Below are 25169 nucleotides of genomic sequence, written 5' to 3'. Positions count from 1 at the left end.
AAAAATCCTATTTCAATTTAATTTCAATAAATGGAATTTCATATATAGTTCTTATGTGATATTTTCTTATTTCATGACAATCTCCTACAAACTCTTTAAGATTACCAAGTGACTTTATTGTAGCTTGCCACTTGGTTTAACCACAATGCAAACTTTTTTGCCTTAATATATATAGAGATTTTTTGTTTCTTTGTCTATTATTAGTGTGTTACCCGTTACTTAATATGGTTACATTATTACTTAACTTTTTATTAGCTTGTCATCTACTTTATATCCCTACATGCTACTTCTATTATAATATACTATAATCAATATGATTTTTCTTTCTCTTAAAATAATATTTTTATTTATTTTTAATCTTTCGCTATATAATATTTGAATTTATCAATAACATTTTTGAGTATTAATTATTTATTTATTTTATTTTATCATTTAAATTAATTCAATGTATAAATTCTCTCACACTATCTTTATCCCCCTCTTTCTAAATTATTTTCCCTAGTAAGTATGATATTTTATTTAATTTTTTTATTTAGTATTTTATTCAATTATAGACAAAAATAAAAGTGCTTATGATCAAACTATATAGCACTTCACCAAAATATTACGATATTTTTATTATTAAACTTCTACTAATTATTATTTTTGTTGAAGCTTGTAGCCTTTAAAAAAATTATTTTTATTGTATACTTGTTTAAAATTCAGAAAACTTAGTCTAAAATAAATACTTTGGATTATCCATTATGAAATAAATAAATTATTGAATATATCTACATTCTGAACTTTAGGTTAAAGCCTTAAAATATATTCTTCAACTCATTAAAAAGTATTGAATTTTGAAAATAAAATAAAATTGCACATTAGATTACAGTAGGATATATTCTTCTCACTCGATATTAGAAAAGGAATCCAAATACTATTGATATCAAAATTCTTTACTTTCCAAATAAAAAATTTCAGTTACAAAATATTAGTACAGTGATTGAACTTTATTTTTTTTTTAAAAAAAATTCTTATTTCAATTTAATTTCAATAAATGGAATTACATATATAGTTTTTATGTGATATTTCCTTATTTCATGACAATCTCCTACAAGCTCTTTAAGATTGCCAAGTGGCTTTATTGTAGCTTGCCACTTGGCTTAACCACAATACAAACTTTCTTGCTTTAATATATATATATATATATATATATATATATATATATATATATATATATATATATATATATATATATATATAGATTATGTAATACCTATTATAAATTATAATTTAAGTTCATTAAAATTATAAGTAGAATAATCCTTTTATAAATGTTATAAATTTACTGTTATCTTTCTTCTTGGTATTTTAATCTAATGCATATTAACTATATGTAAGCCAAAAAAGCGGTATATTTGAAGCTAGTAGAGAGTATAGACGAGGGGCAGAAGTGCTAATAGGGAGGGGTATAAGAAGGCTAGAAAGGAGGCAAAGTTGACGGTTACTGCAGCTAAGACCGCCGCGTTTAGTCGTCTATACGAAGAAATTGGGGATAAAGGCGGGGACAGGAAGTTGTATAGGCTAGCGAAGGTGAGGGAGCGGAAGGCTCGAGATCTGGGCCAAGTGAGATGCATAAAAGATGAGGAGGGAAGAGTTTTATTGGAGGGGGCACAGATTAGGCAGAGATGGCAGTCTTACTTCCATAGGCTCTTGAATGAAGAGGGAGATAGGGGCATTGTGTTGGAGGAGTTGGAGTACTCGGAGCGACATCAAGATTTCGGGTATTGTAGACGTATACGAGTTGGGGAGGTTGTAGGGGCTATTCGCAGGATGAGTGGGGGTAGAGCGACGGGGCCGGACAAAATCCCAGTGGAATACTGGAAGAGCGTAGGTAAGGAGGGCTTGGAATAACTTGCTGGGTTGTTTAACGTCATTTTTAAGACGAAGAAGATGCCCGAAGAGTAGAGGCGGAGTACGATGATCCTGTTGTACAAGAATAAGGGGGATGTCCAAAACTGCAATAACTATAGGGGTATCAAGTTGTTAAGCCATACGATGAAGGTGTGGGAGAGGGTGATTGAAGGGAGGTTGAGGAGGTGTGTGTCTATTTCCGAGAACCAGTTTGGTTTCATGCCAGGACGGTCGACCACTGAGGCTATTCATATTGTGAGGAGATTGGTGGAGTAGTTTAGGGCGGTGAAGAAGGATTTGCACATGGTATTCATTGACCTGGAGTCCCCAGAGAGGTTCTATGGAGATATTTGGAGGCTAGAGGAGTGCATGTAGCGTATATTAGAGTGATTCAGGACATATATGATGGAGCTAAGACACGGGTTAGGACAGCAGGTGGAGACTCGGATTACTTTCCGGTTGAGATGGGTTGCATCAGGGATCAACACTTAGCCCGTTTTTATTTTCCCTGGCAATGGATTCTTTGACACGTCACATTCAAGGGGAGGTGCCTTGGTGCTTGTTATTTGCGGATGACATAGTCCTGATTGATGAGACGTGAAGTGGCATTAACGAGAGGCTGGAGGTCTGGAGACATACCCTGGAGTCTAAGGATTTCAAGTTGAGCAGGACTAAGACAAAATACTTGGAAGTTCAGCGGTGTTACCCAGGAGGCGGACGGGGATGTGAAACTTGATACGCAAGTCATTTCCAGGAGAGTGAGTTTCAAGTATCTGGGATCTATAATTCAGAAGGATGGGGAGATAGATGAGGATGTCACACACCGTATCGGAGAAAGGTGGATGAAGTGGAGGCTCGCTTCCGATGTCTTGTGTGATAAGAATGTGCCGTTGAGACTTAAGGGTAATTTCTACAAGGTAGTAGTTAGATCGACTATGTTGTATGGGGCAGAGTGTTGGCCAGTCAAAAACTCTCATGTCCAACAGATGAAGGTAGCGGAAATGAGGATGTTAAGATGGATGTGTGGGCATACTAGGTTGGATAGAATTAGGAATAAAGTTATTGGAGACAAGGTGGGAGTGGCCCTGTGGAGGCAAAGATGCGTGAGACAAGGTTGAGATGGTTCGGGATGTTAAGAGGAGAAGCGCAGATGCCCCTCTCAGGAAATGTGAGAGGTTAGCCTTATGAGGTGAGAGGAGGGGTAGAAAGAAGTCTTGGGGAGAGGTGATCAGGCGGGATATGGAGCTACTTGAGCTAACCGAGGACATGACTCTAGATAGAAGGGTGTGGAGGTTGAAGATTAGGGTAGTAGGTAGTCGTGCATTTCCTTTTGTCTTCTCTAGCTCGATAGTATTAGCGCTAGTACAATACCCCTTTTTCCTTAGTTTGCTATATTCGCATGTCTCGTTTCGTTGTTACTTGCCATTGGTAATTCCGTAGTTTGCTAGCAGTACTTCGTTCATATTCTTGTCTGTTGCCTTGGAATTAGTTTTCTAAATATGTTATCTTGCTACTACTTGTTATCAGTATCCCTTTCATATTATCTGTTGCTATCTCCGATTTAGTTTTCTAATTATTGTTTTGCTATTACTTGCTACCAGGGCTTCTCTCACCTTCTTTAACCGAGGGTCTATCGGAAACAGTCTCTCTGCCCTTCCAGGGTAGGGGTAAGGCTGCGTACATCCTACTCTCCCCAGACCTCACTTGTGGAACCACACTAGGTGGTTGTTGTTGTTGTTGTTGTTGTTGTTGTTGTTGTTGTTGTTGTTGTTGTTGTTGTTATATAACATAATTTAAATTAAAGATAAAACCATAAAAATATTATAGAATAAAAAAGTATACTATATAGGGAATTGAAAATTCAAGGGCAAAAAGGGTATTGTGTAGGATAAAGGAGGAAAAATGACATTAGTCAAAGTTAAAGGGGAATTGGGGTTCGCTTTTTTCTAACTCACTGCATCCCTTCTTTCTCTCTTGTGTTTTGAATCTTTTTGTTGGAATAGTTTGTAGTCGCTGTTCCCGATCAACCGGTATGAAATTAGTGTTTAGCTAACGTGATTCGTGAAATTGCTGATGCAGATATTGTTGTAGACAACTGTGCTATTTGCAGGAACCATATTATGGACCTCTGAGTATTTTGAAGATTTTCTTTAGCTTCTCTTTTTACCTAAAAACGAAAAAGATGGATACTTTATCCTCTATTTATTTGTTCCATTGTGTGAAAATTGCTATCAGGCATCGAATGTCAAGCTAATCAAGCTAGTGCAACTAGCGAGGAGTGCACTGTTGCTTGGGGTACGCTGTTCTCAATTTTCTTTTTTTAAAATATATTTCTCAGGAATAATTGCAAATATGACACTTGGTGATAACAAGCTGAATTCATCTCGCTAAAAGATGTTTTTTTTTCTCATTCTGCAAGTTCTTATAAATGGGGACTTGTAAGATGTAGATGATTGCTTGCTTGCTAGTGGAATTAGGTGTTTTCTCCCTTTAGTATTCACTTCATCTATTTTTCCCTTGCGTAAAATATCTCTTGCAGTTAATATTTGATGTTTCCACTATGTGTTTTAGCAGTTTCCTGGTTAACTGAATCAATTATTGATGAGTTTATATATGAATGAGGTTTAATGTTCCGCATTCCAATTCCATACCATACAGGGGCGTGTATATGTTACCTTTGTGCCTTGAGACAATATACATCTATTCCATATTGGTAATCATTGCCAAGGGAATAGGGATGAACATATATATGCCATGATGAAAGATGCTTATAACTTATGTTTTATGAATTTGGTGTCCTAATGTATCTATTTTGTGCGTGTGTCAGAACACATGATTAGATGAGTATATGTTAATGGCATATAACACACTTGATATCATTGCATTAGGCATATCGTTTCAACCATCGCATATATTGTAATAGAGTGATGTCTCCATAGTCCTCAAAGCCTTTGGCCAAGTTTTTCAGTTGTGACCAAGGTCATTTAGTGTAATTTTTTGTCCTACACTATGACATTTTTGTTGAAGCTGTGTCCAGTCACACGGAGTAGAATTCCAGATGTCATGTGAGAGGCAAGTGCGACTTGTGTGAGAGTTTTAAAAAGCCAATGAGGAAGAAGGTCTATGCAAAACTCTTTATATTCCTCCTCGATCCATCGGCCTTCTCCCTGTTTCAACCAGAGGAGTGAACCTGCTTCTCTCCCTACTTTGATTTTATTCAATGAAGATTTAGCACCTTATCACCTTTTGCTGCTAGACCAGACATAATTTTTCCCTTTTTTCCTTGTCTCTGGTCTTTTTTTCTTTTAACCCTCCCTATATCCTGACAACGCATCTTTTGATGAGAATTGTTGTATCCTGTAACTCTCTTCCTATCTTCTACCATTTCTTAAGCAAACATTACTCTTCCCCTCCCTTTATAGATGAAAGCTTCAAACAACAACGACCCAGTATAATCCCACAAGTGGGGTCTGGGGAGGGTAATATGTACGCAGACCTTACCCCTACCCCGAAGGGTAGAGAGGCTGTTTCCAGGAGACCCTCGGCTCAAGAAAGCAACAAGAGACGATATATTAGTACCATAAAAACGCATAATAAAATAACAGCAATATAAGAGATATGAAATACAGAATACGAAATACGAAATAGATGGTTGGTATAGTAAAAACTAGCAGGTAAAGCCCTGCATCAATAGACGACCAATGACATTCTTAGTCTAACTCCTAACTGGCTAGTCTCACTCTATTGTGCTGTAGAAATATTCACAACTTTCCCCTAACCTACAACCTTAATGCTCGACCTCCATAATTCCCTGTCAAGGGCCATGTCCTCAGTAATCCTAAGTCGCGCCATGTCCTGTCTGATCACCTCTCCCCAATACTTCTTAGGTCGCCCTCTACCTCTCCGCGTGCCCACTACAGCCAGTTGCTCACACCTCCTCACCGGTGCATCAGTGCTCCTCCTCTGAATGTGGCCGAACCATCTGAGTCTTACTTCCCGCATCTTGTCCTCCATGGGGGCCACGCCCACCTTCTCTCGAATATCTTCATTCCTAATCTTATCCATCATTATATGCCCGCACATCCACCTCAACATCCTCATCTCTGGTACTTTCATCTTCTGGATGTGTGAGTTCTTTACCGGCCAACATTCAGTTCCATATAACATGGCAGGCCTAACCACTGCTCTATAAAACTTACCTTTTAGCAACGGTGACACTTTCTTGTCACTCAAGACTCCCGACGCTAACCTCCACTTCATCCACCCCACCCCTATACGGTGTGTGACATCCTCGTCAATCTCCCCGATCCCCTGAATAACCGATCCAAGGTACTTGAAACTACCCCTCTTGGGAATGACTTGAGAGTCAAGCCTCACTTCAACTCCCGCTTCCGTCGGCTCAACCCCAAATTTGCACTCGAGGTATTCCGTCTTCGTCCTACTCAACTTGAAACCTTTAGACTCAAGAGCATGTCTCCAAACCTCTAACCTCTCGTTGACGCCGCCTCGTGTCTCGTCAGATGAAAGCTTCAAACATTAATGAAAAAACAAAATAATCATCGCAAGATGAAAGCTCTATGCTCAAACTCATGCACCAAAATCCAACTTGAATGAAAGCACCATATGGACTAAATCAAACCTCTAACCCCAATATTATGCTAAGATAATTAATAAAAGTAGCCAGAAAAGTGGAAAGCCTTTTTTTTTTCTTTGGGTGGTGTATGTTGGTATGGAGTTGTTTTTTCCGAAGACAAGGTGGAGAGAAGAGAACTGTATATTGGAGGTTGGATGGACTGTGCCAGGTTGAGGGTGGCTTTTGTCCCAATTTCGGGTGAATTTCAATTAGCTTTTTGCTCTACCATGCTTCTTTTCGTTAAGCATTTCTCTCTTTTCTTTTCCCCTTCATCTTTTTGGGGATATAAGCCAATAACCTTTGTTCCCATATTACCTTTTTACCTTGAACTCACTATGGAGACTCATGAGCAGCTAAACGACTAGCTCCAATTTGGATGCATAAACTGCATGGAGAATAAAACACAATGTATGAAACTTGCACTATTTTGCATATTCAGAGCACGCACTCATAATTTGCTTTCCCAGACTTGCATTGTTTTCACAATTGCATGGAAAAATATAAAGAACATATCATTCGTTCTTGTTGGTTCTTTCTCCAGAAGTTGAGCATCATGACCGCCTAACGTGCGGGATAAATCTCGGGGGGGAGATCATTTATCTATAGCTTATTCTCACAAAATTGCTTCTTCACTTTGAATTTTCTCTTCAAAATCTAGTTTCAAATTTAGCTTATTCTCACAAAATTTCTTCTTCACTTTGAATTTTCTCTTCAAAATGTAGTGCAAATTTAGCATTTAGGTCTGCAATTGAAATCCAACAGTTAATTTCGGGGATTTTGTTCCATGAAAGTAAACATTTTGTACAAGAGATGACTAGTATTTGGCCTGTTGCTTGCAAGGATTGTGAGGTAGGGAGCTGATGGGGTGATTTTGATCTAGTGAGAGGTTCTCCAACAAGAATGCTACTAGTTGTTAAGTCAAAACTTGAAACTGAAGGAGCAACTGGTTCTATTTCTTGTTGAAGTGCTTCGTCTTTTTTATTGTCCTGTTTCTCTAAATAGATTCCATGTTTATAGTAGAGCATACTTCAAGCAAAACCACAACGTTGGAACCATTTCTTAAATAGAACAATGTGTGTTTTTGTATATTATCCTGTTACCTTTTGAAATAAAAGAACATGTTAGAGCATTGCTGAAGCATCACAAGACATCGGAACATGTGAATCATCTATGATGTACAGCACTGTGATATAGGTTAAGTGAATAAGCTCCCTTTCCTCATTTTGATCAAGTATGTGAAGTTCATCTTGGTTTAACTTTCATGATTATTATTACATTCGCCTCTTCAAATCATGTTTATTGGTTCTACAAACTCTCTTGGTTTTACTTGTGTGTTTATTATTACATGTGCCTCCTCAAACCATGTTTATTGGTTTGATAAACTTTGCCCTAGTTGGCTTGGTATGTAAGTCCTTAACATGCAGTAATTCTAGCATGTCAATCTTTTATATTAAGTTAGATGTAAATCTAGTTTACTGCATCTTGTCATCTGCTTCTCCCTCTTTTATGCACCCACGTTAACTCTCTATGCATTTTGTTTTTCGTTTTTCCTTTTACCTGCCTGATGTTTTATTGAGGGGTAAGGGGGTCTTTAGGTATATTTCCTTAACTACTAGTAGTATTTGTTCTTTCTACTGATCAATGTTTCTTTCTTAATTATATTGCTGTGCAATAGAAGTTTCTTGATTGAGATTCTCGCAGGTGTATGTAACCATGCCTTTCATTTCCACTGCATCAGTCGATGGCTCAAAACCCGTCAAGTGTGCCCATTAGGTATTATCATCGGCCTTTTCGTTTCTAGTGGGGTTGTAAACTTTTCGTAATGTTTGGAATTTTTTTTATTACTCTGCACAGATAACAGTGAGTGGGAGTTTCAGAAGTATGGTCACTAGTAGGATTCATTAAATTGCAGCAAGGGGAAAGGCAAAAAGAAAAAAAAATTGCAGCAAGGGGGGATCATCTGATCATGCTGTTGCATCTATATTACATGACTCCTAATGTAGTGCGACCCGGAAACTCTTTTTTCAAGTGCTTTTCGTTTGTGACGCCACAAATGAGACTGCTTTCTATTGGGGATAGGATTTATTGGAACTGGTATTCAATTGCACATATCATGTGAGTTGTGGAATCTTTCATTGTTCTATTGCAAAAGTTAAGCCTGTGTTGCTGTTGATTATGTTATTTGGAAAGCCTAACATTGCTGACAAATACTTAATACTAAACTCTAGCACAAAGTTACCAAACTTTTAAGCTCTTGTGTGACAAGAAAGTGCCACCGTTACTAAAAGGTAAGTTTTATAGAGCAGTGGTTAGGCCTGCCATGTTGTATGGAACTGAATGTTGGCCGGTAAAGAACTCACACATCCAGAAGATGAAAGTAGCAGAGATGAGGATGTTGAGGTGGATGTGCGGGCATACAAGGATGGATAAGATTAGGAATGAAGATATTCGAGAGAAGGTGGGTGTGGCCCCCATGGAGGACAAGATGCGGGAAGTAAGACTCAGATGGTTCGGGCACATTCAGAGGAGGAGCACGGATGCACCGGTGAGGAGGTGTGAGCGACTGACTGTAGTGGGCACGCGGAGAGGTAGAGGAAGACCTAAGAAGTATTGGGGAGAGGTGATCAGACAGGACATGGCGCGACTTAGGATTACTGAGGACATGACCCTTGATAGGGAATTATGGAGGTCGAGCATTAAGGTTGTAGGTTAGGGGAGAGTGTGAATATTTCTACAGCACAATAGAGAGAGACTATCCAGTTAGGAGTTAGACTAGGAAGGTCATTGGTCGTCTATTGATGCAGGGCTTTCCCTTCTAGTTGTACTATACCAGCCATCTATTTCGTATTTCGTATTTTGTATCCTGTATTTCATATTTCATATCTCTTATATATTCGTATTTTGTATCCTGTATTTCATATTTCATATCTCTTATATATTGTTGTTATTGTTGTTATTTTTATTACGCATTTTTATGGTACTAATATATCATCTCCTATTGCTTTTTTGAGCCGAGGGTCTCCTGGAAACAGTCTCTCTACCCTTCGGGGTAGGGGTAAGGTCTGCGTACATATTACCCTTCCCAGATCCCACTTGTGGGATTATACTGGGTCGTTGTTATAAAACTTAAAAGCTGTAATGTTTCAGCCTTATCACTGGATCCAAGTTTTATTTTTAAACATATTTGGATTTGAAGAAAAAGAGCACTTCCCAAGCCAAAGGATATCTGCCATCACGTAAAATTTGGGTCATAGCCCAACCCGTCCCTCTTCTCTTTCTTCCCCTCCTATATACCTCGCTGCGCTTCTATTGTATGTCGCTATTGGCTATGATAGATGCTAGACTACGGATTTGGTAATTTGTCAAAAACAAAGTTACATATAGCTGATATACTTATTTGAACCACCAGGCTTCTTGTCAATTACTGTGAAACAACTGGGTATGCTTCATTCATATGTACATCAATCTGAACAACATCCGAAACGAGAAAAAGGTAAAGAAAGTGAAATTAAAGACAACATTCTATAGCAGCATTTCCTCTTTCAATTTATCATCATCCCAGTTTATTGGTCCATGCAGTAAAGAACAATCATCGGCTACATTGTCAAGCTCCAATACTCAAAATTTGAGTCTCAAATGGATGCCGCAGAATAGTGACGCCAACGCACTGCAATTGGGCTTCTCACATTGTGAATACCATCACTCCACTCAATCGACCCAAATGCAGATTCAATCCCCTTCACCATCTCCAAATCACCACTGCTTTTACTCTTTAAGCTAATCTCATACGACAAACTTTGCTTTTCCTCACTGAATACAAGCTTCGCCGGTGATACACTCACCTCCACCAACGACGGCGCGTTCACCTTCACTTCATACACAGCATCTGTATTTTTCCCTACATTCTTCACCACCCGCTTGTATTTTACCACACCGTTAGTCTCACCGGTAAAAACAACGGAGAACGACGGGTAATTCAGGTCTCCCGGAGTAGCCAAACTTCGTTCACTGCAATTCACTCGAGAAGAATCTCTCGCGAACACGGCGACATCGGTGCCGTCATAGCCAATGGAGCATAGGAAATTCACGTAATCGCTAGTCTCGATATCGTAAACCAAACCCGGATCCAATGCTCGGTTCGGATCTACATGACCTGATCCATGAACGAATGGAGTAGATTCTTGGCCAGTGGCAAGATCTGTAAATACTTTACCAGAATTGTCCAAATTGTAAGCTGTTGTCATAAGTGCTGACTTTACCGCTGCTGGGGTCCACTTTGGGTGGGCCCGTCTAAGTAAAGCAGCCAATCCACTAACGTGAGGGCACGACATTGAAGTTCCAGAAATAATATTAAATTCTACTCTTCTCGTGTCAATATCCAAATCGGTCGGTCCAACAGATCCGGTCCAACCGGCCAAAATGTTAACTCCAGGTGCAATAACATCCGGTTTAAGAATCTCCGGCGTCAAATGATTAGGTCCTCGGCTCGAGAACGCCGCTACACGTGGCGCCGCCGGTGATTTTCCTATCACGGTTCCTCTGAACACGATTGTCGCCGTCGGTGAAGGATCAGACTTTACGTAGTGTCTTATTTTGTCTCCAGCTTTTTGACCGACCATCGTCGCCGGGAGAAGATGTGAATCGGCGACGAGTTCTTCGCCGGAGTCAGCCAAATTAGCGAGTATCATCCCTACTCCGCCTGCCTGCTTCACTGCACTCCCTTTTTCAACCCTAGCGTTGCCTCCCCTATCGCACAAAACAATTTTTCCTGCGACTTTTTTAGGGTCTAGCTTTCCTGGATAACAGTATTTGCTACCACAGTCGCCGGAATAAACAACCGGCAATTTGGCATCGGCCAAAGGATTGCCGGAGTACAATGAAACACCACCAAATATTCTATTATCTCCTAAAATAACATCTGCAGGGAACTCACGATCTATAGTTGAAGCACCAACAGTGAGCATCCACGGGGCAATGTTCACTGCCGTATAAGCTCCGGGACCAGAATTTCCAGCTGAACATGAGACGAGAACACCATGTTCGGATGCTCCAAAAGCTCCAATTGCAATAGAATCATAGAGATAATGTGGAGCATAACCGTTAGCCCCAACGGAAAGTGAAATCACATGGACACCATCATCAACAGCTTGATCCATGGCAGCCAATATATCAGAATTAAAACAACCATTTTTCCAGCAAATCTTGTAAGCAGCTATTCTTGCTTTTATAGCCATACCTCTAGCTTCACCTTTGGCATATTGGTAAAAGCTAGCATTTGCCACTACAGAACCAGCTGCTGTTGATGCTGTATGTGTTCCATGTCCTTCAGTATCTCTTGGCGATTTTGATTCTTTTGATTCATCCATTGGGCCATGTTTAGCTTCATACCCTTTGTAAAACATTTGAGCGCCTATGATTTTTTTATTACATGAGGTTTCAGGAAAATCCGGTCCAGTAACGCATTTCCCTTTCCAACTTGAAGGAACCGGAGAGAGACCCTCGTCGGAGAAACTCGGTCTTTCCGGCCATATACCCGTATCCAGAACTCCGACGATGACATCATCAGCGTAATCGGAGTTGGGCCAAAGACCGAAAGAGTCAGCAAGTCCCAAGAAGGTAGGGGTATGGGTGGTGTGGAGGTGGCGTACTTCGTCGGGAAGGACGGAGATTACACCTGGAATACGGCGGAGCTGATCAGCCTGAGCGGCTGTGAGGTGCGCGGAGAAGCCCACGGCGGCACGTTTATAGGTGTAGAGGATTTTAGAAGGGTGTTGAGAAACGGATCGGATGATGGAGGAGTACCAATGGTGGTGGGTGGTGAAAACACGGGGCTTATCGGATTTGGAAACGTGAATGATGAAAGTTTCATGACCGTCGGATTGGACGGAAATGGTCACCGGAGTGAGGCAGAAAGAGATAACAATGAAAAAGAATGAAAGAACGGAAATTGACGCCATTATAGACAGTCTGCCGGCCGGAGGAAACCAATTTTCTGGTTCATATAAGAAAGAAGAAGAAGAAACCAATTGGGTGGGCCTTATTGGGCCACGTTGAAAATACTGATTGATTCACTTTCCATTCAATTTGGATATCCAGCCAGATATTTTTATAGTAATGGATAAATGATGTGGTACAGACTACAGCAGTAATAAGAAACAAAAGATGGGTTGGTTTGGATAATTGCTTAATTGGAATATGGTGAAATCTAAACGAGGTTCTATTGGAAACAATTTTTCTGTCTTTTTAAAGGTGTACGTACACCTTCTCCAAATTTCACTTGTGAAAATATACTAGGTATTTTGTTGTTATTGTTATTATTGTTGTTGAATATGCTTAGAGACTCAGACCTCTCTAAGGGGTTGTTTTGCTGGGGAACGAGTTATTCCGAGAATAGTTATCCCAGGATTATTCCCACATTTTCATAAGAATAAAAATAATTTTACAATCATGTGATTAATTATATGGCGATTTTATTCAACCAAATATGTGATAAATTTATCTAAATTTAATTACAGAATTAATTATCCTCAGTCTCTTGTACCAAACTAGCCCTAACATTATTGTTTACACAAGGAGTATATGTTTCTTGCAAGTTGCTTCTATCCTACAAATAATACACGCAACCAGAAAGAAGAAATTTCCATGCCCATGAAGAGTGTTGACTGTTGAGTGTAATATTATTGCGATAAATAGAAAATGATTGTTTTAAGTGTTACTAGTAACTGTTTTTCTTTTTATCTCTTCATGTTAACTTTTGAGGAAATTAGAGAAAAAAACATAATTTTTGTGACTTTGACAGTATAATCTGTATCGTTCTAATTTTATTGGATGACACTTTGACAGTATAATTAGTTTTTTTTTAAAAGAGTTAAATCTCGTCATTGTGGTTCACATAATAACATTTGGTCTCTAAGGACGTAATACAAAAACATTACTTTCTCGATTTGAATTTGTATAAACTTTTTTGATTGGACACCAAGTTTAAGAAAGTAATACTTATCTTTTAAAACTTATGATATTAAATAAATCATAATATTTGTGTGGCTACAATTATTTTGAAACTTGTAATGTTAAACATCTCAGAAGATTTATAAGGCTATAAAAACTTTTAATTGATAGTAGACTATTATATTTAAGTTAAAGTATTTACAAATTTAGAAAAAAGTCATCCTTTTTTAGCGAACCAAAAAGAAAATAGGTTTTTATAAACTGAAACGGAAGGAGTATAGTCAAACCTCTCTATAAAGCCTCGTTTGTTTCGAATACTTTTGGATGTTATAACAAATGCTGTTATAGAGAATATATATTATAACATAACATAAATATTAATTCCGGAAAAGCTTGGCTTTTATAGTGACGTGTTGTTATATAGGGATATGTTATATAGAATAGAAGTATGAGTGTAGTAACTTTCAATTAACTCGTTGCATTTACATATTGACTTTTAGTAATAATTAATTCAGGCCTAAAAAAATAGCATGTGGTAAATAAAGAGAACATGGAAGACTTTTGGTGAAATTTGAATCTTAAATTACTCGATAATTCCATTTGATGTTTGTAGAATGAACATATTCCTAATTTAGTCCACATGCATAGTTGCAGATCCCTCGTTACCCATTCTCCAACTACTCCCACTAGTGTTTTTTCCTCGTGATTGATCATAGTTTGAAAATGTTAAAAATAATAAGGAATTTTTATCTCCTATAGCAAAAGTTGATACTTTATTTATTTTAAATAAATATCTTTTCAAAAAAATTATATTTCATAGATACTTTTTGATTTTTATAGTCAAATATCTATTTATGGTCATCTCCTACCCTTAAACCATAAAATACACTTTGTATTATTTTTCTCTCTCATTCTTTCAGATTTTCTCCACCCTCTCTTGCAACGCCAGTCTTTCTCCATGAATACAACCACAATTCTCCACTGATTCATCTCAATTGTCTCGGAAAATTTTCATTTGAGTGATCATCGACGACGGAGAATGACAGAGAGGGGCAAAACCACCCATTGAATTCACTGTTCCTCTTCCTTCCTCAATTCGTCATTGAAGTCTTGAAGGCTTTGAAGGATATAAGTTTCTATGATATCCTTAATTCGTCTTTATCAATCAATTCGTTATTTAAGGATATAAGTTTCTGTGATTTCTACATCTTTTGAGATATGGCATTGAAGGCTTTGACGTTGTTTTTTGCCATTGAAGGCACCATCGCCGGACCAAGGCGGTGCGTTTTCACTACGGGCTTCCGGTGAACGGCGGATTCGCTGGAAATTAGGGTTTATTCTTGAACAAAGACGACAGAGTTTGGGGCTGAGCAACTTGATTTTCTGTTAATATATTTCAATGTATTTTCATGTATTTCATTGTATTCATTGCCTTTTTATTCATTGTAATTCAATGTATTTCGTTGTATTTTATGTATTTCATTGTATTCACTGTCTTTTTTTTCATTGTCAATGTATCCCATCGAGCGGTGATGGTGATAAAAAATTTAAAAATTAAACTTGATACTGCTAAGGTCGAGAGGAACAATTTGAGGAATAAAGTGTACCTCATGGAATAAGCTACGATGGTTCAAAGGGGCTCTAAGAACTTGTTTGATGAAATGGAAGATGTTATGAAGGTTAAAAGGCATACTTTGAAGATGAAACTTGATGAAATGGAGCAATTTTAACTTGTGGAAGCTTAAAAAGCTAGTAAGTTAGAGGTCAAAGTGAAGAAGATGAGAAATATCATTTTGGTTTCATGGGATTTATTATTTGCTTTGGTTGTCTTAGGGATGATGAAGTGAATGTATGTTGTTTTAATATGCTGTAGTAGTATTTTGGTTTAGTTATAGGGGTAATGAAATGAATCTATATATGTTTAGTATGTTGTAGTATGTTTCCAACTCTTCAAAGTGACGGATAGTAAGCATGACTGCAAGAGCATTATGGTAAAAATAACTTAAGAGATAACTAGCATACTGCAATTACAGTTGAACAAGGAGGCTTCTTGTTGTTGTTTTATTTGGACAATGATAATTGATTGTTGTTGACTCTGCATATGAATCTATTTCACTGCCAAGACCACTACACTGTCCAGATTTGTAAAAAAATGTTGCTGTAATATTAAATTGTCCAGATTTGCAAAAAAAAAAAAACTGTTGTAATATTGAATTGTCCAAAACTGTCCAGTTTTGAAAAAAAAAAACACTGCTGTAATATTGAACTGTCCAAAACTATCCAATTTTGCAAAAAAAAAAAATACTGCTGTAATATTAAACTGTCCAGTTTTGCAAAAAATAAATAAATAATTGTACTATTAAATTGTCAAAAACTGTCCAGATTTGCAAAAAAAATTACTGTCCAGATTTGCAAAATACTGTTGTAAATAAAAAACTGTCCAAACTGTCCAGATTTGCAAAACACTACTGTAAACAAAACACTGTCCAAATTTGCAGAAAAAAACACTGTCAAAATAGTTGAAACAAAATAACTAAACTGTTGTAAAATATCAGTACTGCCGTAATATTAAAATATCAGTACTGCTGCTACAAAACAACAATGTCCAACCATCAAAACATGTTTACAAAACTACTACTAAACCAAACAGCACTGCTGTAATATTACAGTACAAACCAAAACATAAAAAAAAAGGGTTCTCTGAGTTCCCAAATTTGCAACTACATACAATAACCAAGATTCCTAGATTTGTGCGTTCCCATTGAGTTTCCTACACTTCAACTTCCCAACTTTCTTTTGTTTTGCTACTTCCAATTGATTTCAAGTCACAACTTCTTTGCCTTTCCAAGTGAGCTTAGTAGGTGAGTAAGGAAGATCAGTGGGATAACTCACACCGGTATGATCTCCTCCGAAAGAGATGACTCTTGTTTCTTCTGAGGTCAATTGTTGCTGCCTCATCAGTAGTCGTGTTTGATCTTCAGAAATAATCTTAGGCATTAAAGCAGGGCCACTTTCATGCTCACTACCATCACCAAAGGGTTCTGTTTTGTGTCTTGGAACTCTTGGTGTAGGCATGAATACAAATTCACTTTCATGTTCACCTTCTTGTGTTGGTTGAGTTGGTTGAGGGGCTGAACAACTAACATCCTCAATATTTCCTTCAACACCAACCTATTAAAATGAAAAACTTTCTATTAAATAACTGCAATCTGCTATAAGAACAAAGATAAGTTAAGAAGCAAGTACCTTGCATGTCCTTGAATTGTGGTCCAATTCACCACAAATGCTGCATGCCATTCTAGTTCCCCTTCTTGATGCAGTCCAATCTCGTTGTCTCTTGTTAGCCTCATCATTCTCCCTATTTCTTTTGACTTTTGGCCTTCCAACAGTTTTGGCAAGTGGAGGAGGGTCCATAGCATGTTCTGGTAATACTTTCCAGAACTTTTCACCTTTAACAAGCATCAACTTGGCCCTATATGTCACCAAATAAGCTTCCTTGTTGTGCCACCAACTAATTTCAGTCATTGGATCCTCTATCTTGTATTTTAGTGCCCTGATGGCATGCGGGCATGGGATGCCAGTCAACTGCCAGGATCTACAAGTGCATTTTTTCTCCACTAGGTTCACTCTATGTCTATCATCACCCTCAGAAACCTCATAGCCAGTTTTACCATTGAAATGAACAGTACATAAGTTGGCTACCTTCAAATAAGCAGCATACAACTTCATGCAGTTAGGACTAAACTCATCTCCCCATGTTCTAGCTTCTTCTTCCTTCTCTCTCAACCTGTTCATGACCTTGATTCTAATATCCTCAAGCATCTTCAGGATAAGCTTGCCTCTTGCTTCTAAGATCCAAGAGTTGAAGGACTTTGTAAAATTATTGTCCATCATCTGATATTTGCACAATGTATCAAAGTATGACATACACCAATTCTGTGGTGGATACCTAAGCAACTCCTTGGAAGCATCAACAGACAATTCACCAAGACTCTTTAGTTGATCTTTAAAGTCCTCCTCATAAGTTCTCCAAGCAGACCGTCATAGGTATTTATTTATCTCTCCTGAAATTCTGATCCTCTTACTCCGGTTGGCTTCAATATGCCTCACACAAAACCTATGATTTGAGAGAGGAGGACAGTTTTTACTGCTTCCAATAGACCCTGCATATGTAAATTTAAATATATAATTAGAAATAATCAGTTAAGCAAAATCATAAGTTGTACCTTTGCATATCAGACATAAAGATAATACTAGTTCCATTTTTCAGATTTAATGAGTGTTTCAGCAGCTCGAGAAACCATGTCCATATCAAGGTGTTTTCCTTGTCAACTACAGCCCAAGCCAAGGATAGAAATGATTCTGACAATCTTGTGCAACAACCACCAATAATTGCCCATTGCAATAACCCTTTAAGAAAGTCCTATCTAGTCCAATGACTGGTCTCAACCCTTCTTTAAACCCCAACTTCATTGCATTGAAGCATATGTACATTCTAAGAAATCTTCTTTTACCTTTAGCCATAGCATCTTTTGATAAATTGATAACCATATTACTACCATGATTTCTCTCCCTAATCTCATTTGTATATGCTTTTAATATGTTATAGTCATCTAAAAAGATTCCTTGCAATTGCTGAAGTGCCATCCTCTTAGCCCTTTTCAATGTGGAGTTATGTACATTCAATAAAAATTGATTTTTCAAATCTAGTTTCATATCCTTTATCTTGTACTTAAGGTTATTCTGCACCTTACTCCTGAAATATTTAGCTAAAGTTTTTGTTTTGGCTCTAGGATTCTCAAATGCATCTTCACAGTTGTGCCTTGTCTTCAATGTTTTAATCTTAAAGCCAAGACCCTTCTTATCTTCAGATATGAGGCACACAAAAGGGCAGTCTACTACACATCTATACCTTACTCTTATTTTATCACTTTTTCTAAGCTTCAAAGATTTGGAATTTGCAATAGCATAGAAGTTCATGACTTTTTTGGCCTCTTCCAAGTCCTTAAATCTCATAGACTTATCAAGCTCTTTGTAGTGACTAAGCTTATCATTAACTTCTTTACCCTTTTGTATCCTAAGTGACTCTAATTCTTCAAAATCATATTTACTAGTATCTGAACCATAATCTGAACTTTTATCATTATCCAATTCACAATCAGTACCTAATTCACACTAATATTGACCTGAAATTGGCTCTTCATAGTCCCCCATATTGAAATATCTATAATATAGACATAGAAGCAAACATAGAGGGACCACATGAATAATTTAACACCTTTGATAATAAAATATTGAACATACAATAAATTACTGCATATAATATAGTGGAAAGAATAAAGCACATACTTTAAGAGAAGAAAAATAGTCAGCACACACTTTAAGAGAAGCACACACAGTCTATGATACAATTTTTCTGTCGATTACCGTGGAAAGAAAAAAAAGTCTTTAAGAAGAAATGCACATGGTTCTGTCGATTTCAACAACCCAACCCTACCAGACTATGATAAAATATGTGAAAAGGACATTTGCAGCCAAAGACAATGTACACCTAGGGCACAAAGTGACACCATATAAGGAAACAACAAAGATAACAAACAAAAAGAGTACCAGACCCATATGCAAACACTATACACTAAGAAATCTGGTCAGAAATACTAGTACAAGACAAAACCCTAGAAAATTACAAAATAAAAATAAAAATTGAAGTTCGAGACAAAGAAGCTGGGGAATAGAAGGGAAAATTACTTGAATATCTTTAGATGATCTTCAATTTGTGTTGTTAAACCTTGCTCGATCTTATCATCACCTCAACTCTCAAATCTCCATGGAAGAAGGGTCTAGGAAGAAATTGGGTTTTTTGTTATGAAATGGGGTTTTTGTTTGGAAATGGGTTTCGGAGCGAGTTTAGAAGGTTGCCCGTTTATGGGGCTGCCATGTCACAACTACGTGGATGCCATGTAGGATTAAAATGGCTTGTGTGGAGGGACGTTAGGTTGGAGGACGCCCATTGTGCTAACGGGGAGGATATTTTTTGCCCAGTTTACTAACGGAGGACAAAAGTGAGCTTACCATAGTTTAGGGCTATTTTTGGACCTTTTCCGTTACTAAAAAGATTCTTTGATAAGAATATTTTAATGGATCATATGTTTTTCAGTTTTTTTCAATTTTTACTAAACATATATTCAATTATCAAAACTTTATCTACAACTTTAACAAAGTAAAAATGAAATAATATTCATATAACAAAAAACCCAAAAAGACCCACAAAATGGAATCAATCCAAACCAATTTGAGGTGCAAGTACAATATAAAAAACAGAAAAGGATCCGCACTGCACCTAAATATTGAAATTGGTACAATAATGTCCTTTGTCCACTTATCTGAATAAAAATGTCCCAACCGTATTTTTTTTGGCTCAACATTACTTTTATTATTAACAAAAAATTCAAAAAAATAAATAAATTAATATCCATGTGTCATCGTCCCATTCCCATTGGCCTAACGTAAACCCTAAGCCAAATTATAATTAAACCCACTCGTAATCCGCTCGGATATTGACCCCTCTGCCTCTTCCCCATTTTATTTTAGTGAGCATTTTTTGACGAGTGTATGTCTATGATTATTCATGAGGCAAACTCAAAATTGAGTTCTCTTTTAGAATAAATTTTATGGAAAACGGAAGGAATTGTCATATTCTTCTTAATGAAAAAAGTTTAGATTCTTTTTGTTTATGTAATGGGTATTCTTTATTGTATAATTTTTTTTTATTTAAAATTTCTAGGGGTTTTCTTCACTACTTTTTGTTATTCCTCTGTGAAAATCTAATGATTTTTTTTCTTCAATTTTTACTATTTATGCAATGTGTATTTTTATTTTTAATTTATTTTGCTATTTCTCCTATTAATATGTAGCTTTTCTGCTCCGTGTGACACCTATTGTGCAATTTCATACACACGGGGTTCATATGATATACTAATAATACCTAGAAATTTTTTACTAGAGAGAGAGTTGGATTCTAAAGGAGCAGGTCAATATTTTGACGGGTTATGGGTAAGTTTAATTATATTTTGATTGACGTTTAAGTTATACCAATGCAACGGTGACATGTGGATATTAATTAAATTTTATTTTTTTTAGAATTTTTTGTTAGTAATAAGGGTAATGTTGAGCCAAAAGAAATAACTATAGGTGCATTTTATTCAAATGGATGGACGAAGGATATTTTTGTACCAATTTCGTACTAAAGGGATACTTTTGACCTTTTTCCATATAATAAAATCAGTAATTTGGTTTTGTTTGGTATTGATATGACTAACTGATTAGACAACCGATGAAAACTTTGAATGGGCTTGGTGTAAAATAAAGGTGTCAAATGGGCCGGGTTGATCCGGTTCTAGACCGTCCCAGACCGATTTTAGACCGGATCAGACCAGTAGGTAGGGGGCCAGACAGGGATGGGTTAGGATGGGGAACGGATTGTGCCGGGTAGGATAGAGGTATCAGTTAACCGAACAGGTCAGAACCGGTATTGTTAAGTCAAGTTCGAACCAGTTAACTGGATCGATCCGGACCGATTCAACGACTATTTTTATTTTTTATTTTTTTTAAATATAGTTGACCATTGGCAATGGTCAGCTACTATTTTGACCGTTGCCCAACAGATATTTTGCTAGAATATCCCTTTTTCAGCATTTTTTAAAAAAATAACACTTTTAGTATTTACTAATTTGGCCCTTTAAAAAACTATAAATATATCCCCCTCTTCTTCATTTTTCACTCATCTCTCAATTCTCAAACCATAATTCTCAATTGTCATTCTCTCATTATTCACCTAAATTGCAACCAACTATTTGGCTCTCATTTTTTTTGAAATTTTATTTATGGTATTATTTGAAGTTTAAACTTTGACGTTTCTTCGTGGTAACATCGGAGTTGCAAAGTTCAATTTCAAGACTTCAAAAATTATTAAGTGTTCAATTTATTTCGAACTTTGGTGCACTCGGTCCAACTCGTTCTCTTATTTTAGACTTCATGGAACAATATCAAACATACATATGTTATTTGTTTGACCACCTTCCTTGTAGAGTTTCTCTAACTTCTGATATTAGCCATATTGTTAATAGAAATGATTATTTGACAATTACATATTATTGGATAGATGATAATTATTGCATGCAAAAACATATTATCGCTTTTAAATATGATGAAGATCAAAGTCATACCAGTATTTTTATAAGTACTGCTATTGTCACGACCCATTTCCATAATAGTTCATGATGGCGCCCAACACCATTGTCGGGCAAGCCAACTCGCGAAAATACCAAATAAGCTCTCATTTTACTTTTACCAACCTACTTGCAATAATTCCTTAAGTTAAGATTAGAACGAGTAATAACCAGTAATGTACCAAAATAATTATACAATCCCTAGAAGAATAGTCTACTAATGTGTGTGCCAAGACCTGATGTCACAAGTTGTGGGCAACCAGTAGAATATACAAAAGAATCAATCTATCATACTGTCCGAAATAGAATAGACAACAAAAAGAAATAAGAGAGACTCCATCTAGCTGTTGAACGACACAGGAAGGGAAGAAGCTCACCATGGAAGTCTTGAAATCTGCTCAGGAATATGCACCAGACTGATAGCCAGAGGTACCTGCCTCAGATCCTGGACAATTAAGTACAGAAGTATAGTATAAGTACATAAACAATATGTACCCAGTAAGTATCCCGTCTAATCTCGAAGAAGTAGAGACGAGAGGTCGACTTGATAGTTACTAGGGTCAATTAATATGAGAAAGAATTTATACTAAGCATGGATAGTACAATTAATTAGCATTTCATGGCAAGAAATAATAGTTCCTTTTTTCAGATAATTTCATAGTTAACCTTTTACATTTCAAGGCATATACAAAGTTCAGTCCACAGAAAAATACTAAGTGAAACATGCGCAAGTAATACAGAGGGTCGTACAGCCCGATCCAACATAAAAGTAAATTGTGCACTGCCAAGGGTCGAACGACGCGAACCATAAATGCATATATTACCCCGATTACGAATCAAACATGCGACGCGATCAAATATAAATAACACAACAACAAGCAGACAATAATGTATATCTGGGAAAGCAGTTGCTCACAAAAATAATCAATTTCTCTTTAAAAGGCCAAGAAAGATAATGTTCCTCTTACTAGTCTCGTTTACCCTAATCAACATGATTTATACAAATCCGAATTAAACATAAAGTTACAAGAATATCACATAGAGCATGCTTTTGGGTCTTAGACTACCCGGACTTAGCATAATAGTAGCTACGCACGGACTCTCGTCACCTAGTGCATACGTAGCCCTCGCATATAATAGCAATTTATTCAATTATTATACCTATGAGGATAATTCCCTCTTACAAGGTTAGAAAGGAGACTTACCTCGTTCCAAAGCGTACTTCCAATACCAAGAATGAGCTCAAACTCTCAATCTGGAGCCGAACGATCCGGAACTAATTAAATGAGGTAGGAACTAGTCAATACAAGCTCAAGAGTTCGCATTTTAGTTGCTAAAGTGATTTCCCAACCTTAAACACAAGTTTCCTAAAATCTGACCCCGGGACCACGTGCCTGGATTCTGAAATTTTTTCAAAAAAGTTATTCTTTATAGTCTAAGGATCAATAATATATGATTTATACTTCATTCCATAACAAATTTCGTGGTTAAATCTAACTTTTATCAAAACCCTAGGTTTTCACTCAAATCCCATAATTTTCACTAATATTAGTGTGTTAATCTACCCAAACCCAAGTATTAAACTCACATTAAGTAGGAATAACTTACCTCACAATGCTAGGTTGAAATCCTCTATTTGAAAGCTCCCAAATCGCCTAAGTGTAGAAGTGAAATGAAATAAATGGCCTAAATCCCCTTTTTAAAAGCTGTGACCAGGCCTCTGATGTTGCATTTGCGACTTCAGGCTCGCAAATGCAAAGTCGCAATTGCGACGAAATTTTCGCAAATGCGAACTGGGCCTCCCTCTGCCTTGATCGCAATTGCGATGGAGGGGTCGCAAATGCGGACCCTGCTGGGTTCGCAAATGCGAAGAATATTTCGCAAATGCGACCACTGTCCCCAGCCGGCTTCATCGCAAATGCGATGTTCACCTCGCTATTGCGAGTTTGCAATTGCAATCAATATCTCGCAATTGCGAGATCTGCAGCAGCAACAAAAACACTAGAAATCTGGTGTGCTTTTCTACTCCCAATCTATGCCCGAAACTCACCCGAGCCCTCGGGGCTCCACTCCGAACACTCACACAAGTCCAACAACATCGTACAAACTTTCTCGAGTGATCAAATCATTGAAATAACACCTAAAACCTCGGATTCAACACCAAAACGCATGAAATCCTTAAGAACATTCAAATTTCCTATCTTTGCAACCGGATGTCCGAATCATGTCAAATCAGTCGTGTTTCTCACCAAATTTCACAGACAAGACTAAAATATTATATTGGACCTATACTGGACTCTGAAACCAACATACGGGCCTGATACCAACATGATCAAGAATTATTCATTTTCATTAAATCCTTAGAATTTCAATTTAACAATTTGTAACAAAAATTCACTACTCGGGTTAGGGACCTCGGAATTCGATACCGGGCATACGCCCAGGTCCTCTATTTTTACACGTACCCTTTGGGACCGTCAAAATACAAATCTGGGTCCGTTTGCTAAAAAGGTTAACCAAAGTCAAACTTAGCTTTTTAAGAAATCTTAAGGAATCAAGTGAGCATATTTCAACCAAAATTCTTCCAAATCCTAAACCAACCATCCCCGCATGTTGTAAATTAGTTAAAGCAAGCACGAGAAGTTTTATTTAGGGGGACGAAGTTTTAAAAAGCAAAACGACCAGTCGGGGCATTACATTCTCCACCTCTTAAACAAACGTTCGTCCTCGAACGGACATAGAAAAGTACCTGAGGTGCTGAATAAATGTGGGTATCTGCTCCGCATGTCCTCCTCGTACTCCCAGGTCACCCCCTTGACTGGTTTGCCCCTCCATTGGTGCTTTACTGCTGTAATTCTCTTTGATCTTAACCGGCGATCTTGTCTATCAACAATGGCAACTGGCTCCTCCTCATAACTCAAACTCTCATCCAGCTGAATAGTACTGAAATCTAACACATGGGACAAGTCAGCATGATACCTCCGAAGCATAGACACGTGAAAAACTGGGTGAACTCCCGATAAACTGGGGGGTAAAGCAAGCTCGTAAGAAACCTCCCCAACTCGCCTCAACACCTCAAATGGACCAATAAACCTTGGGCTCAGCTTTTCCTTCTTCCCGAATCTCATAACACCCTTCATTGGCGAGACTTTCAAGAGGACCTTCTCGCCAACCATAAATGATACATCACGCGCTTTCTGATCTGCGTAACTCTTCTGTTTGGACTAAGCTGTGCGAAGTCTCTCCTGGATCAACTTTACCTTGTCCAAGGCATAATGCACCAAATCTGTATCGTATAACTTAGCCTTACCAGACTCAAACCACCCGAGAGGAGAACGACACCGTCGACCATATAAAGCCTTGTATGGAGCCATCTCTATGCTGGTCTGGTAGTTGTTGTTGTACGCAAACTCCGCCAAGGGCAAGAACTGATCTCACTGCCCTCCAAAGTCAATCACACATCCCCT

At 37.5% G+C, this 25169-nt stretch overlaps 3 protein-coding genes across 3 annotated transcripts; 1 reads left to right on the top strand and 2 right to left on the bottom strand.

The window, feature by feature from the left end:
* Positions 1 to 2894: 2894 nt before the first annotated feature.
* LOC107825466 (uncharacterized) lies at positions 2895 to 8699 on the top strand. Its single transcript, XM_075220175.1, has 5 exons — positions 2895 to 2966; positions 3806 to 3923; positions 4129 to 4188; positions 8228 to 8299; positions 8381 to 8699. The coding sequence occupies exons 1-5, from the start codon at positions 2895 to 2897 to the stop codon at positions 8416 to 8418; spliced, it is 360 nt and encodes a 119-aa protein (XP_075076276.1). The 3' UTR covers positions 8419 to 8699.
* A 1248-nt stretch (positions 8700 to 9947) lies between these two features.
* LOC107795648 (subtilisin-like protease SBT1.4) lies at positions 9948 to 13014 on the bottom strand. The gene has a single exon (XM_016618321.2). It carries the CDS (start codon positions 12481 to 12483, stop codon positions 10159 to 10161), a length of 2325 nt encoding a protein of 774 aa, XP_016473807.1. The 5' UTR covers positions 12484 to 13014; the 3' UTR covers positions 9948 to 10158.
* A 3280-nt stretch (positions 13015 to 16294) lies between these two features.
* LOC142162946 (uncharacterized) lies at positions 16295 to 18688 on the bottom strand. Its single transcript, XM_075220174.1, has 5 exons — positions 18661 to 18688; positions 17842 to 18603; positions 17560 to 17637; positions 16721 to 17478; positions 16295 to 16645 (listed from the first exon to the last, which is right to left on the bottom strand). Exons 1-5 carry the CDS (start codon positions 18686 to 18688, stop codon positions 16295 to 16297), a joined length of 1977 nt encoding a protein of 658 aa, XP_075076275.1.
* Between the last annotated feature and the right edge of the window lie 6481 nt (positions 18689 to 25169).

This window comes from Nicotiana tabacum, chromosome 8, assembly GCF_000715075.1.
Source record: "Nicotiana tabacum cultivar K326 chromosome 8, ASM71507v2, whole genome shotgun sequence".
Taxonomy (NCBI): domain Eukaryota; kingdom Viridiplantae; phylum Streptophyta; class Magnoliopsida; order Solanales; family Solanaceae; genus Nicotiana; species Nicotiana tabacum.
Note: the sequence above shows the minus strand (reverse complement) of the source record. Positions and strands in the feature narration are given on the sequence as shown.

Coding starts and splice junctions, on each gene's coding strand:
- LOC107825466 (XM_075220175.1), top strand. CDS start 2,895: ATGAGGATGTTAAGATGGATGTGTGGGCATACTAGGTTGGATAGAATT. Junction 3,924..4,128: donor TCGCTGTTCCCGATCAACCG/GTATGAAATTAG, acceptor AATTGCTATCAG/GCATCGAATGTCAAGCTAAT. Junction 4,189..8,227: donor GGAGTGCACTGTTGCTTGGG/GTACGCTGTTCT, acceptor AGATTCTCGCAG/GTGTATGTAACCATGCCTTT.
- LOC107795648 (XM_016618321.2), bottom strand. CDS start 12,483: ATGGCGTCAATTTCCGTTCTTTCATTCTTTTTCATTGTTATCTCTTTC.
- LOC142162946 (XM_075220174.1), bottom strand. CDS start 18,688: ATGGGGGACTATGAAGAGCCAATTTCAG. Junction 18,604..18,660: donor CTATGAAGAGCCAATTTCAG/GTCAATATTAGT, acceptor ATAAAAGTTCAG/ATTATGGTTCAGATACTAGT. Junction 16,646..16,720: donor ACAATTCAAGGACATGCAAG/GTACTTGCTTCT, acceptor TCATTTTAATAG/GTTGGTGTTGAAGGAAATAT.